The sequence below is a fragment of the Balaenoptera ricei genome, chromosome 5, assembly GCF_028023285.1.
Source record: "Balaenoptera ricei isolate mBalRic1 chromosome 5, mBalRic1.hap2, whole genome shotgun sequence".
NCBI classification, from domain to species: domain Eukaryota; kingdom Metazoa; phylum Chordata; class Mammalia; order Artiodactyla; family Balaenopteridae; genus Balaenoptera; species Balaenoptera ricei.
The window spans coordinates 2579819-2593110 of NC_082643.1; the positions used below are offsets into that span (position 1 = coordinate 2579819).

At 45.6% G+C, this 13292-nt stretch overlaps 1 protein-coding gene across 1 annotated transcript in view; it reads left to right on the top strand.

Annotated features, from left to right (window-relative positions):
• ETFDH (electron transfer flavoprotein dehydrogenase) overlaps window positions 1–13292 on the top strand; it is a 37501-nt gene that overhangs the window by 21014 nt on the left and 3195 nt on the right. Inside the window, exons 7-10 of the mRNA XM_059922340.1 lie at window positions 5920–6066; window positions 7258–7398; window positions 8593–8736; window positions 12154–12322. Coding sequence (XP_059778323.1) covers window positions 5920–6066; window positions 7258–7398; window positions 8593–8736; window positions 12154–12322 — 601 coding nt within the window. The remainder of the gene's footprint in view (window positions 1–5919; window positions 6067–7257; window positions 7399–8592; window positions 8737–12153; window positions 12323–13292) is intronic.

The window sequence follows — 13292 nt, forward strand, 5'->3', positions numbered from 1 at the left end:
GAAAGCTGTGCGCAGCAACGAAGACCCAACACAGCCAAAAATAAATTAATTAATTTAAAAAAAAAAACAATGCACACGTGGGTCAGCGGCTGGGCCACCTCCACAGTTTCCACTTCTGTGGACAAGAGTCATTTGCATTATTACTGTCAGTAATGCTGATGGAGTCTTTGACCGGATTTTGACATCTTTTGGTAAATGCAAAACTGATTGCCTTCATCTCTTTCAAAATAGGCCTGGATGGCCTTCTGGTTTTCACAACTTGTTATTTTTGCATTTGTAAAAGAAGAGCTCCTAAGACATGGATCTCACACTCTGTAAGATCCCTTGGAAAGGACAAGGAAAAAAAATACCTTGCTTTCCTATGATAACAAGAACAAAACACAAATTAAAATCTTGATAAATTAACTTGCCTATTCATGTTTATCTGTGGATTGTGTTCATTTCTCAACTATATTAGAACCTCCATGAAGGTAGAGCTCATGGAGGGTTACTCCAGGGCTAGCAAAGCACCGGGCAGTGCCGGGGCCTCAGCAGAGATTAGTCAACTCCTAGTTAGTCCTCGCTGCCATCCTAGAACAGAGCTGGGCGTCTAGTCTAAGTCTCCTCCAGCAGACCGTCCTGCTTTTCACTCCTTCCTGCGTAGAGATAAGCAAGTGCCAAAGCTCTCGAGTCTTACCTGCGTCGTCGTTCTCCTAGTGGCTTGGTTGGCTACACCAGAATCGCATGCGGCCTTGGGGCTCAGCCTATCCTGTGGCAGGGCCCAAGAAGCTGTCTTGTAACAAGCCCCAGGATTCTGATGCATAGCCAGGTTTGCAGCACCTCTCATCTCATCCTGCTTCTCACAGCGTGACATGTGCCCGCAGCACAGAAAGCCAGACTCTGACAGCAGGAGTTTGCAACAAAGTGAGAGTTTATTGCAGGGTGCCCAGCAAGGGGCTGTGAGACCAGCCTCTCAGATCCACCGCAGCCTGGCCTTTGGGTTCGGGGTGTTGTAAAGCAGAAGAATAAAGAGGCTGGGAAGAATCATCGTCTCGTGACAGTTCTTACTCTGTTTCGGGGGTCAGGGTGCCTCTGGCTGACGACGCTCTGGCCGGTGGTCCACGCCTCGGGGGTCTGTGGGCTCATCTTGCCCTGGAGAAACAGCCTGAGTTCGTACGTTAGTGATGAGACCTCCAAGAGCCATTTTAGTACAGTGACTGTGTTATCAGTGACAGCCATTGTAGTCATCGGGCTCTAGTTGACTGGTGTTGAGTGAGCACAGGACGAGGTCAGAGGGCCCAGAAAGGGAACAGAGTTCTGGATGGAGAGGAGTCATGAACTCAGTAAGGGAGCTCGGGCTTAAGGGAACTCAGTGATGATAAAAGAACGCTGTCTTTCCTATATTCTTTCCTGTGTTATGGCTGTTCTTTTCTGTATTATGATCATTTGATTATAAATTGCACTTTATTCTTTAAAAATGTCCATATTTAATATTACAACAACATTGAAGCACGCAAATTCTTCCATTCTGATAGTTCTTTTTGTGTGTGTATTGTCAGGATATTTGTTCAAATGTATATTTTTGTGTCTTGTGCTTTGTAGTTGTAAAAACATTCATATATTGTATTTATATAGATATAAAAGCATAGAAGAGTATAGTGGAGTCTCAGTAATTCGAGTTTGTAAATTTTTTTTTTAATTAATTTATTTTTGGCTGTGTTGGGTCTTCGTTGCTGTGCACAGCTTTCTCTAGTTACGGCAAGCGGGGGCTACTCTTCGTTGTGGTGCGCGGGCTTCTCATTGCGGTGGCTTCTCTTGTTGTGGAGCACAGGCTCTAGGCGCGCGGGCTTCAGTAGTTGTGGCTCGTGGGCTCTAGAGCGCAGGCTCAGTAGTTGTGCCTCACGGGCTTAGTTGCTCTGCAGCATGTGGGATCTTCCCGGACCAGGGCTTGAACCTGTGTCCCCTGCATTGGCAGGCGGATTCTTAACCACTGTGCCACCAGGGAAGTCCCCCTTTCTTTTTTTTAAATTTATTTTATTTATTTTTGGCTGCGTTGGATCTTCGTTGCTGCGCGCGGGCTTTCTCTAGTTGCGGTGAGCGGGGGCTACTCTTTGTTGCGGTGCGCAGGCTTCTCATCGCGGTGGCTTCTCTTGTTGCGGAGCACGGGCTCTAGGCACGCAAGCTTCAGTAGTTGTGGCATGTGGGCTCAGTAGTTGTGGCACGCGGGCTCAGTAGTGGCTTGTGGGCTCTAGAGCGCAGGCTCAGTAGCTGTGGCTCATGGGCTTAGTTGCTCCACGGCATGTGGGATCTTCCAGGACCAGGGCTCGAACCCGTGTCCCCTGCATTGGCAGGCGGATTCTTAACCACTGCGCCGCCAGGGAAGCCCATGCAAGTTTATTTTCATCCGGCCGGTGGGGTGAGGAGAAGCAGGGATGGATTCTGTGTGCTCCGCCATTGGCTGCGTGGGTCCCGGCGTGGTCAGGCTTCCTCCTGCTCTTGCACTGAAACATTCTCGTCGCTCACAGACACCTCCGCCTGGTGGCACCCAGTTCTCTGTCCTCTCGCTTGGCCCCTGGTGGGCAGTGCTGGCACAGCTGAGTAACTCCTTCCTTCCTGAACGCTGTCTGGGCCCGGCTTGTCACTCCACCTTCTCCTGGTTTTCCTGGTGCTTCGCGGCCCCTCCCGCCGCCTTGCTCTCGCTGTGCGCCCGGTCCTCGGAGTGTCCAGTGGCAGGACTTGGAGCGCGGCCCCCCCGAGTCCCAGCGCCCTGCGTCCTGCTGCTCACTCAGCAGCTCTTATCTTAGGTCTCGTGGGCATCTTACTGTCGCAACTCTGATGTGGACGTCTTCACGCTTCGGAGGTTAGGTGACTTGCCCAGGGCCAGGCCTCTGTTAGGTGGTGGAGCTGGGGTTCGGGTAGAGGCTCCAGAGCTTCCCCTTGAACACGAAGGGGCGTATTGCCTCTAAGAGGAATATTTTAGTTCATTGAGGTCGAGTTGTTTTGTAAGTGGTGCTGAGTATGCATGTACATCTGGAAGCTTAGACCTTCATTTTTTAAAAATTCTGATGATTTCTTAAAACAATAAAAAAATTAGAAATCTAGGTTATAATTACAACCTAGGTGTAGGGTAGATAAACCATCCTATAAAGGCAAGAAATTAAAAACCTATAAGAGGCAGGCCTTTTTTAACTATTTAAAAATTAAACACTTCTGTATACCAAAAATACCAATGAGTCTGCAGATAAGCAGGAGATCGGGGGAAACATTTTGACGACCCATGATGTCAAAGAGCACTTCTCCACTGACAAGAAGAAAGAGAGCACAGTAGAAGAACGGGCAGAATCTTACAGAACGAAGAGCAGATCCCGGTGAGCAGTAGCCGCTGGCCAGCAGGCAGGTCCTCTGATGTCTGTTATCTGGGCCCCAGGCTCGCGTGCCGGCCCCCCAGCCCTCCGCCAGCGCCCGTGCCCTCCTCACGGCACGCAGTCACACTTAGGCCTCGCACGCCCGCGTAGTTATTTATACTTAGCGCTGCCTCTGTGCCTCACCTCAGGGAAGGGCACAATGTTTTTCTGTCATCTCTGTCCCAGTGCCTAGCATACCACCTGGCACACCAGAGGGGCTCAGTTAATATTTCTTGAATCAAAAAGAAAAAGTTGCTGAAAAGAGTAATCCGGAAAATGCAAATTAAAATAGCAGTAAGTTAGCCAGCTCTACACGTAGCAAAACCGTGAAAGGAACGGTTATACTGTCACTAGCTAGAAATAGGAAAAGGGTCTTCTTATACGCTGTGGGTGGAAATGTGAATTGTTCAGCCTTTGGGGAAAGCAATCTGGGAACATCCCGTAAAATAAAAGGAGGTGTGCCCTTTGATTGTACACTGCCACTCCTGGGGACCTAGCTTACAGGAATAAAAGCACCAGTGTTGTAAGGATACATACACAGGGTGTATGTTTTATGACATTGCTTATCATCGCAAGTAAACTGGAAACAGTGCGTTGCCCTTTGGCAGAATGGCTGGATAACCTACGGTGTTCCCGCACGGACTACTGCCCGCCACTAAAAAGGAAGATTCGAGCCACACAGTGACTTGGAAAGGTTTCCATGAAGTATTATTGTGAGAAAAGTAAGACACAGAAAAGTCTGTATTATATGATGCTACCATTGTGAAATGAATCAGGAACCAAAACAGTTGAGGTGTCTATGTAAATACCTCAGTCCACAGGTGCGTATGTGTATATATTTGGGTAAAACTTGGCATGCTAGGCTGTTAACAGGGTTTATGGATGAGTGAAGTATAGTAAGAGGAAGGAGATGGGAACAAATCCAAAGGTACTGAGCACAATCACTTATAGGACGTGTGTGCACATGTATGACGTTGGTGAGCTCTGCACAAGAGACACAGAGTTACCAACAAACGTGAAAGATGTTCAGACTCTCTAGTGACTGAACGTATGAAATCAGTAGTGAAATAGTTCTTACCACTTAGAACGAAAATATTTTGCATCAAGGATATCAATCTGAGCCATGCTTATAATAGTGAAACAGCCTGGAATAACCTAAACGTCCAGTTATTGAGAGCTGATTGAGAAGGTAGGAATCTATTCAAGTATTAAAAATGAATGCTTAGGGGCTTCCCTGGTGGCGCAGTGGTTAAGAATCCGCCTGCCAGTGCAGGGGACACGGGTTCGAGCCCTGGTCTGGGAAGATCCCACATGCCATGGAGCAACTAAGCCCGTGCGCCAGAACTACTGAGCCTGCGCTCTAGTGCCTGTGAGCCACAACTACTGAGCCCGCGAGCCACAGCTAGTGAGCCTGCGTGCCTAGAACCCGTGCTCCGCAACAAGAGAAGCCACTGCAGTGAGAAGCCCGCGCACTGCAATGAAGAGTAGCCCCCTCTCGCCACAGCTAGAGAAAGCCCCGTGCGCAGCAACGAAGACCCAACGCAGCCAAAAGTAAATAAATTAATTACTTAAAAAATGAATGTTTAATTTGGTGTATATTGCCTTAGGCAAATCACTTTATATTGTATAATGTGAAAACAGTTATAAAATGCTTTGTCCATGTAAACCATTTTTTTGTATGAATGTGGCTGTGTACACACAATACCTGTAAACGTATGAATGGAGAAATATCGGGAAATACATATTTCATAAGAGACTCCTTATTATTCTGCATTCCTTTATTCAGGAGCTTTACTGAGTACCTACCATGTGCCAGATATAAGTGCAAAATACAGAGAGCAAAAGAGAGAGAGAAAGACTTTGTAATTGCAGCTTATTTTTTCCCCTTGGAAATTAAAATGGAAAAAGCAAGTAGCTGCAGAGCATGTTAGGAGGGTCCTGTCTGTGTTAGGAGGATATAAATAGACTTTTTTTGTAGGTTTTTTACTCATGGAAATTTCCTGGCATGATTCACAAGAAATCTATTAATAGTGTGTTTTGCTTCAAATCATGGGACTGGAAAATCAGGAACAATGGGGAAATGGCCTTTCACTTCAAAAACATTTTGTTTTAGTTACATAAGCTTCAGGTGTCCAGCATTATAATCCACCATCTGTACACTAGACGGTGGTGAGCGCCCCGAGCCTGGCTACCGCCTGTCACCACCCACTTGACCCCCTTCACACACTTCGGCTGTCCCCCTTCACTCCTCACTGTACATTCATTTGTAGGTAAGTGTTCGTGGGGGGGTGAGCATGCTTTATTTGTTTTTTTAATTCATACAAACTTAACCATTCGATCAATATGACAAAGACACAAGGTACACTGTAAAATTTACATTAGATTCCACTTACAACAGTACTTAGTTCTGTTACTGAAATTATATATCTGCACCTTCTCTTCTATACCTGAATCGTAGATCAACTCAAAACTGACCAGAATGTGAATATTTTTAAAATTGTCGAACATTGCAATTTAACGTGTTCCCGTTTCTTAGACAACTTTCGAGCGGGGGCTGGAACTACATGCCAAGGTCACAATTTTTGCAGAGGGCTGCCACGGACACCTGGCCAAGCAGCTGTACAGGAGGTTCGACTTGAGGGCCAGCTGCGAGCCCCAGACGTACGGGATCGGCCTCAAGGAGGTACTCGAGTTTGCTGGTGTGACTTTCATGTGAAAAGATGAAGCTTACATTCATTTGTATTGTCGTGTGGTTTATAATATTGATTTAGTTTTATAGTTATATTTTTCACTAACCTGAAATGTTCATAATGACTGAAAATATTAGGGATATTTTTCAAGAGGCTGGAGAATATTACTAATCAAATTTCACTATTACCTAAATTGTGTCTGCATGTTCTAGTTGTTTTATCAAATGTTGATTGAAGTAAGTCTTGAATTTGAAAATATTTGTAATATTGATTTTTTTCATGGTAATGCCATCTGCCCTAATAGTATTTGACCTGTTATCCAATGCTCTTTGTAAAATGACCACATCCTACAAGAATTGTTTATTCAAAATTATAACGTAAAGATAATTTAGGTTATGAAATATACACTCAGCCGCAGTATATTGACCTGCAGCCTAAAATTTAATCAGGCTGAGTGTTGTATATTTTCTCAGTTTATCCAAACCTTAGGTCTATTAGCGTAAAAGTTTCATCATAACTCTTTTGTTAAAAATCTTTTTAGGGTAAAGCTCAGAAAGTTTCAAATTCTATATATAACTAGATTCATTATATTGTGAATAAGGGCTTAATTGTTTTGGTAGACTGTACATAATTCTATGTGATGGCACATAATATCTGATTTTTAGATAATATTTCCTGTGGAAATTGTTGTTTGCAATTTAAAACTTAACCATTCTGAAACAGGATGATCACTTAGCTTCAGTCGGGGAGAGGGTGGTGCAGGAGGGAGCACACTTTTTTTTTTACTGAAGAATAACATCTGTCCCGTAAAGTAACAGATCCGTAGTGCAGGGCGCAGCTCACGTTCATGAGGCGAACACACCTGTGTGGCCGTCACCCGGGTCAAGGTGTAGGTGGTTCCCAGCACCCCATCTCTTCAGCGACGTTTCCCACAATCGCATGAACGCCTTACCCGTCTGAGAACTTAATTAATGCCTTACAGAGTTCCTGACCTGTTTCTTTACTCCTGTCATCCTGCTGCAGTTTGATGTCATTTTCTGGGATATTTGAAGTACTTTTTTGTGTGTTTCTCTTATTTCTGCTTTTCAGTTGTAACTTTCATAAATAAGGCATAAAACTTAGCAAGTTTTATACATGTGGTGACATAAAACATCTAAATAATACTCTAGGACTTTTTTTTTAAGTTATGGATTATCGATGAGAAGAAGTGGAAACCCGGGAGAGTCGATCACACTGTCGGCTGGCCCCTGGACAGACACACGTATGGGGGCTCTTTCCTCTATCACCTGAATGAAGGGGAGCCCCTCGTAGCGCTCGGCTTCGTGGTAAGTTACACTCCGTGATGGGAAGTTCCACTCTGAGAGCCACTGGGTCTTCGGTGTCACAGAACCAGGGCTTTGCATCTGGAGAATGTAAAAGGCTTCTCATTTAAAGCTTCCTCTCTGCTTTTATCCACATGTGAAGTGCTTATGGCCACTGTAGACAGTGGTCTGCTTCAGCTCACGTAGCCGTAGTACCGTAGCTGCTACACGCCAGGCCCTGTGCTGGATGCTTCCCTGGGAATCCTGGTCCGTAAAAATCCTGTGAAGTTGGTCTAGCGTTATTTTACTGGTGGGAAAACTGAAGTCCAGACAAGCTAATCAGCCTTCCCAGACACACGCACTAAGTGACAGAGGCAGGATTCATGGCCGAACCTGTCTGACCTGAAGCCCGTGTCCACTGTGGCACGCCACTGCAGGAAGTGCGGTCCGCACTGGGTTTGAACCTCTAACGAAAACAGGACCATTTCCTCCCTTTTGGTCGCTTAAACATCTTTACAGTAAATTACATCTTGAACATTACAAGGAATGGAAAAGTGATATGAGTTACTGCACCTTGCAGTTGCGGCTTTATAGTTCAAGGTCATGATTAGACTTGTATATGACACGTTGTTAAATTTATGCATTATTGTTGTGTTCGGTGCATCACTGCGATTTAGTTTTTATAGTGACTTAATCTTTTCAAAGCAAAAAAGGTTTGGTTATTAATTTCAGCATTTTGGTAAAACTCTAATCTCTAATGTTTTTCACCTTCTTTTTTTGTAAGTGCGATTACATTCTTTTTCTTCATTTTTGCCTCAGTAGTACTGCATCGAGCTTATTAGTTTATTTCTGGAGTTGGTATTGAGAAATGAATGATAAATTTTTACAACTCCTTTTGTAGAAACATAATGTGCAACACTTACCTACAAATATTTTTCTAATTTGGACTTTGATTTACAAAGCACAATGATTTATTAATACGTTCTAAATGTCTTCAAGTTCTGCCAATTATAAACACATGGCATCCTTTTGTTTACCCTTTCTTTTCCAAACAGATTTTATTGGGTTATTTATTTAAATTTGGGTCATTGCGTACATTTCTCCAAGTACTTTGAGTACAAGCAATTTAATGTACATGTTCTCTGGTAAATATTGCTCACATTTCAGCCTGATATAATTTGAAATAACAATGTCTAATTTAAATATAAACATTTTAAGGTTGGTCTAGACTATCAAAATCCATACCTAAGTCCATTTAGAGAGTTCCAGAGGTGGAAACACCACCCCAGCATCCAGCCGACGTTGGAAGGTGGGAAAAGGATTGCATACGGAGCCAGAGCCCTCAATGAAGGTGGCTTTCAGGTAACACTTCCCGCGTTTTTAACCCTTATTTCTGAATAAATTCAACGTTGAAACATAAGGTAACAACTTTAGATAAAGGATAGAAGATTATCTCAGGAAGAAAATTTAAGTAACTAAGCAAAGCACCCTAGTATTTATAAAACGGTACCACACCAGAGTTCAATGACACCATGAATTTAGTTTTAAGGATATATTGATTTCTAGAGAAAAATTCATGGGCTTTTTGTTTATTGGTTTGTCTTTAACCAGAGTATTTAAACTATGTGATCCAAGATCTTTTCCTTTATTCCTTTGCTGCCAGGAAACTCAAGGACAGATGTAGTTTTCAGCAAAGGTAATTAATTAATCTCAACTACCTGGTGTCACCCATGCCCTTCAGGTGGCCTCTCTTAAGTTTTTACCCTTAATTGTCCTATTTTAGTATATGTTCAAAATAAATACTATCGAGTGCAGTTAATTTATTAAGTATTTAGTTATTAAACAAATAATTTATTAAGTATTTAGTTAATAAACAATGAAACAAGAGCTAGATGGCTAACTATGATAAAAGCTATTAGAACTGTTTTGGAAATAGTATTAGACAGGTAAGATGATCTAAAAGTCAGCTCTAAAACTTATACCAAACGGTTTGGTCAAGTTATTTAACTCCTCGGGCGTTAAGGGATCATCTGTAAAATAAAGATGATCCCTTCTGTCTCTAATATTCTAGGAATCTAGAACTATTGATATTTTAGAAATCTGATATCTTTTTGTTTTTAATCTGTTGTAAAAGTAACAAATAGATCATAGAAAATTGGGGAGAAAAGCTGACTTAACCTTTAAAGTGAAGTTCTAAATACATTCATAAAGTCAAGTAAAATCACAGCTAAATTATGAATGTCATCACTAGAACCCTAAAATAACACTGTCCCTAAGTTCCGTTGCTGCGGGGTTACCTCTCATGAGGTTGTTTTTATTTCTGGAGCAGTTATTCGTTTGCAATAATATTTGCTAAATTTCCTATGTTCAAGCCCATTAAGCTTTTTTGAGTAATGTGCATAATACCTATTGCCAGCCTAATTCTACTCTTTAACTTATAGTGTAAAGGCTTCTGTATATTCAGTGGTACGTGCAGACTCGTGTTTATGACACCTGCCTCGTGTGCTTCAGCATCTCACATGATCTTTAGATGAGCAGGAAGAGATGACCCCACACACACAATACACTTCTTACCTAAATTTTCTGATTTAATTAGTCAAAGATTCAGAAATTTACTGCCATTAAATTTTTGAAGACCCTTCAGAGACAAAAATTTGGAACATCCAATTTTATTTTGCGCTAACAAGTATTACATGACTTTTTATTTCTCTTTCTTCAGTCTGTACCAAAGCTCCCCTTTCCTGGTGGGTTTCTAATATTTAACCCCTGTGTTTTTGGGGGGGGGGGTTCTTTTTTTTCTTTTAGTGCAGGGAAGTGTAATTTTGTTTTGGTACAGAAATAGTTTAGGTTACAGAAAAGTCCTAGGAAAAGGAAGTTATGAGACTGATGTTACCAATTGTCAGGTGGAAGGGTAAAATCTGTTACTGTAGAACTACTCCAGGCCATACCCATCTTCTTCAGTGATATGGCCTGGTTCCTCATTTTAACCCCCGTTTTCTTGTTTGTTTGTTTTTTAAATTTATTTTATTTACTTTTGGCTGCCTTGGTTCTCCGTTGCTGTGCGTGGGGCTTTCTCTAGTTGCGGTGAGCGGGGGCCACTCCACACTGCAGTGCGCGGGCCTCCCATTGCGGTGGGTGGCCTCTCCCACTGTGCAGCACGGGTTCTAGGCGCGCGGGCTCAGTAGTTGTGGCGCACAGGCTTAGTTGCTCCGCGGCATGTGGGCTTTTCCTGGACCAGGGCTCGATCCCGTGTCCCCTGCATTGGCAGGCGGATTCTTAACCACTGCGCCACCAGGGAAGACCTAACCCCCGTTTAATGGAAGTCCCAGAATACATCTCTCTGTACGACTTTTCCTGGGTCCCCCACATCCTTAACAAGACGTCCAGCTGCCCACACAGGGTAGGATCCTCCCAGAACTGAAAAACACACATTTCCCTTGGGCCATAACATTTTTTATTCTTAGGACTTAAGCGCCCACTGGGAAGAATTTGCACTAGCGATCCGTGTCCTTTTATTAAACGTCAGTCTTCTGGCTCCTGAATCAGACTTAGGATTAGCAGGGCCACAGCCTGATGAGAGGAGCATTGCCATGACCCAGGTTCCTAACCGTTACCTCTGTTTGCAGCTCCTGGCATTCCAGAAAGCCCTTCCCCCTGTTGTCGGCTCTGCGGCCCGATTTCACGCTCTCTTATCTGCGTGGTTCTGATGCTGAGTTTGGTTGGAGAACAGCAGTCACACCTGGGCCCGCCTTCTTGTGCCAGCATTGCTTTTGCTTCTCGCCGCCCCTCCCTCGCAGTTAGAACTCTGTAATCACGGGAGCGCGGCCACAGCCCCTCGGCGTGGCGGCTGACGGTGGCGGGCTCCCCATTGACCTCCTCTCCTTAGGGTCCCTCTCAGCCCATCGGCCAGACTGTCACCACCCACCACTTTCTCAACAGAGACCCGTGGCTACTGTAGGGAGCCTCCAGGAGGAAAGAGCAACTCCACGGCTCTCTTTCCTTCCTTTCCACTCCGCAGGTGACGGTGCCGTCTCCTTTCCACTCCGCAGGTGACGGTGCCGTCTCCTTTCCACTCCGCAGGTGACGGTACCGTCTCCTGAGGGGGGCAGTCTGTAACTTAGCTGCTGCATCGTGGGGCTAAACCAAAACCGTCACCCACCCTTTAGTACGTTGTTTTCCGTCAGAAGTGTATACTGAGGCCCAAACAACCATCTTAAAGTTTATTTTGGAAATTCAGTTTGTTCTTAGGTTAATTAAAATATATTATTTAAGGTAGTGGCTAATTGTGGTGATGCCATGATTAGAACCTAGGTTTCCCTCCCTGGACATCAAGGTAAAACAAGGAGGTATGAAGAGTTAAGATAACATCCTTTGTAAATCATGCGTTACCCACAATGCGTGTAAAAGCAGGTCACAATTTAGATAACAGTCGTTCAGGTTCAGAGAGTATTTTTAATTATGACATAGATATGTATAAATAAAAACATCTTATTTAAATGTTAATGCTCTGGTCTTAACATCTGTCTCATGTAGGGAAGTCATGGGGAGGGAGGTGGAAAAAGTCTTAACAGAAAAAGAGCAATAGTTCTGATCCTCGTTTTTAGAGGAGGAGAAAAACTGCCCTGGCTCTGATGTCTCTCTTCACTCGTATTCATTTTCGTGTAAATTTTTTTTTTTTTTTCGGTTTTTCCCTACAGCTTTCAAAGAGGCTGTAATTTGGTGTATTCGGTTCTGTTTGTTTAATTTGAACTAACAGATGCACTTTGTTTCTCTCCTCAGTCTATACCAAAACTCACCTTTCCTGGGGGCTTACTAATTGGTTGTAGCCCTGGTTTCATGAATGTTCCCAAGATCAAAGGGACCCACACAGCAATGAAAAGTGGGATTTTGGCAGCAGAATCTGTCTTCAGTCAACTAACGAGTGAGAATCTGCAATCAAAGACGACAGGTAAGAACTTCCATTTATTCTCAGGTTCTTCACGGGGACGTTTAAAAGGAAGCTGTGTAAACGTACACTCGGTGTACAGACAGAGGATGACAGCGGATAGAGTCAGGAATCTTGGCGGTCTGGTGCGTTGATTGTATCGGGCATTGAAAGGTGCCTCGTGTGACTGTCGCTCTGCACACCGCGCCGAGATGCCCGCTGGGCCAAGCCCACTGCAGCCTGCGCGCCGTCACGGAGGGTGTTACGGCCGCCACGCGCCGTTTCATGAATGGCAGGTAGAGCGGCCCGAGGTGTCCCGCCCCCTGCAAACAAGTTCCACGTGCGGGTCCCGCCTCGTATCGCACAGGCCCAGGTGGACCCTCGCGGGCGCCCCCCGACCTTCACCCCGTCACCTCCATCGCGGACACGCTCCCTGGGTCCCGGCGGCCCCCGGCTGGCGGCCGGCCCCGAGCTCCCCGCACCTCGGCTCGGCTCGCTCTCCGGGGGCCTCGCGTGGACCTCGCCGGTGAATCGGCACCGCGCGCGCGCACGCACACAGGCGCGCCGCTCTCTGCCAGCCCCGCTGCCCGCGCTGCCCCCTCCCCGGGGTGCTCCACCTTCCGCCCGGCTCGCCGTCTAACGTGCTCGCCGGTCAACCGCGCCGCCTCGGGCGGAGCACTCCTCCGGAGCGGGGCCTTCGCTCCCTGTGGCCACACGCCCCAGCGGCAAGCCCGCAGATACCCGACAGACAAGCCGCGTGCCTGAGGGTCGGGTGACGCGCTCCTCCAGCTAGCTTGTACCTTCAGGTGTGCTCGGAGACGGGGCCCTGCGGGGGAGCAGGAGGGACCTCGGGGGCCAGAAGAGGCAGGGCCGGTGCCTCAGAGCTCCTCGCCGAGCCCGCGTCCCGGCCGGGCGCCAGCCCCGCTTGCACCGCGCACGTCGGGCCGGAGCAGGCAGGTCACCGGCACCAGGAGGAGGGAGGTCACGGGAACCA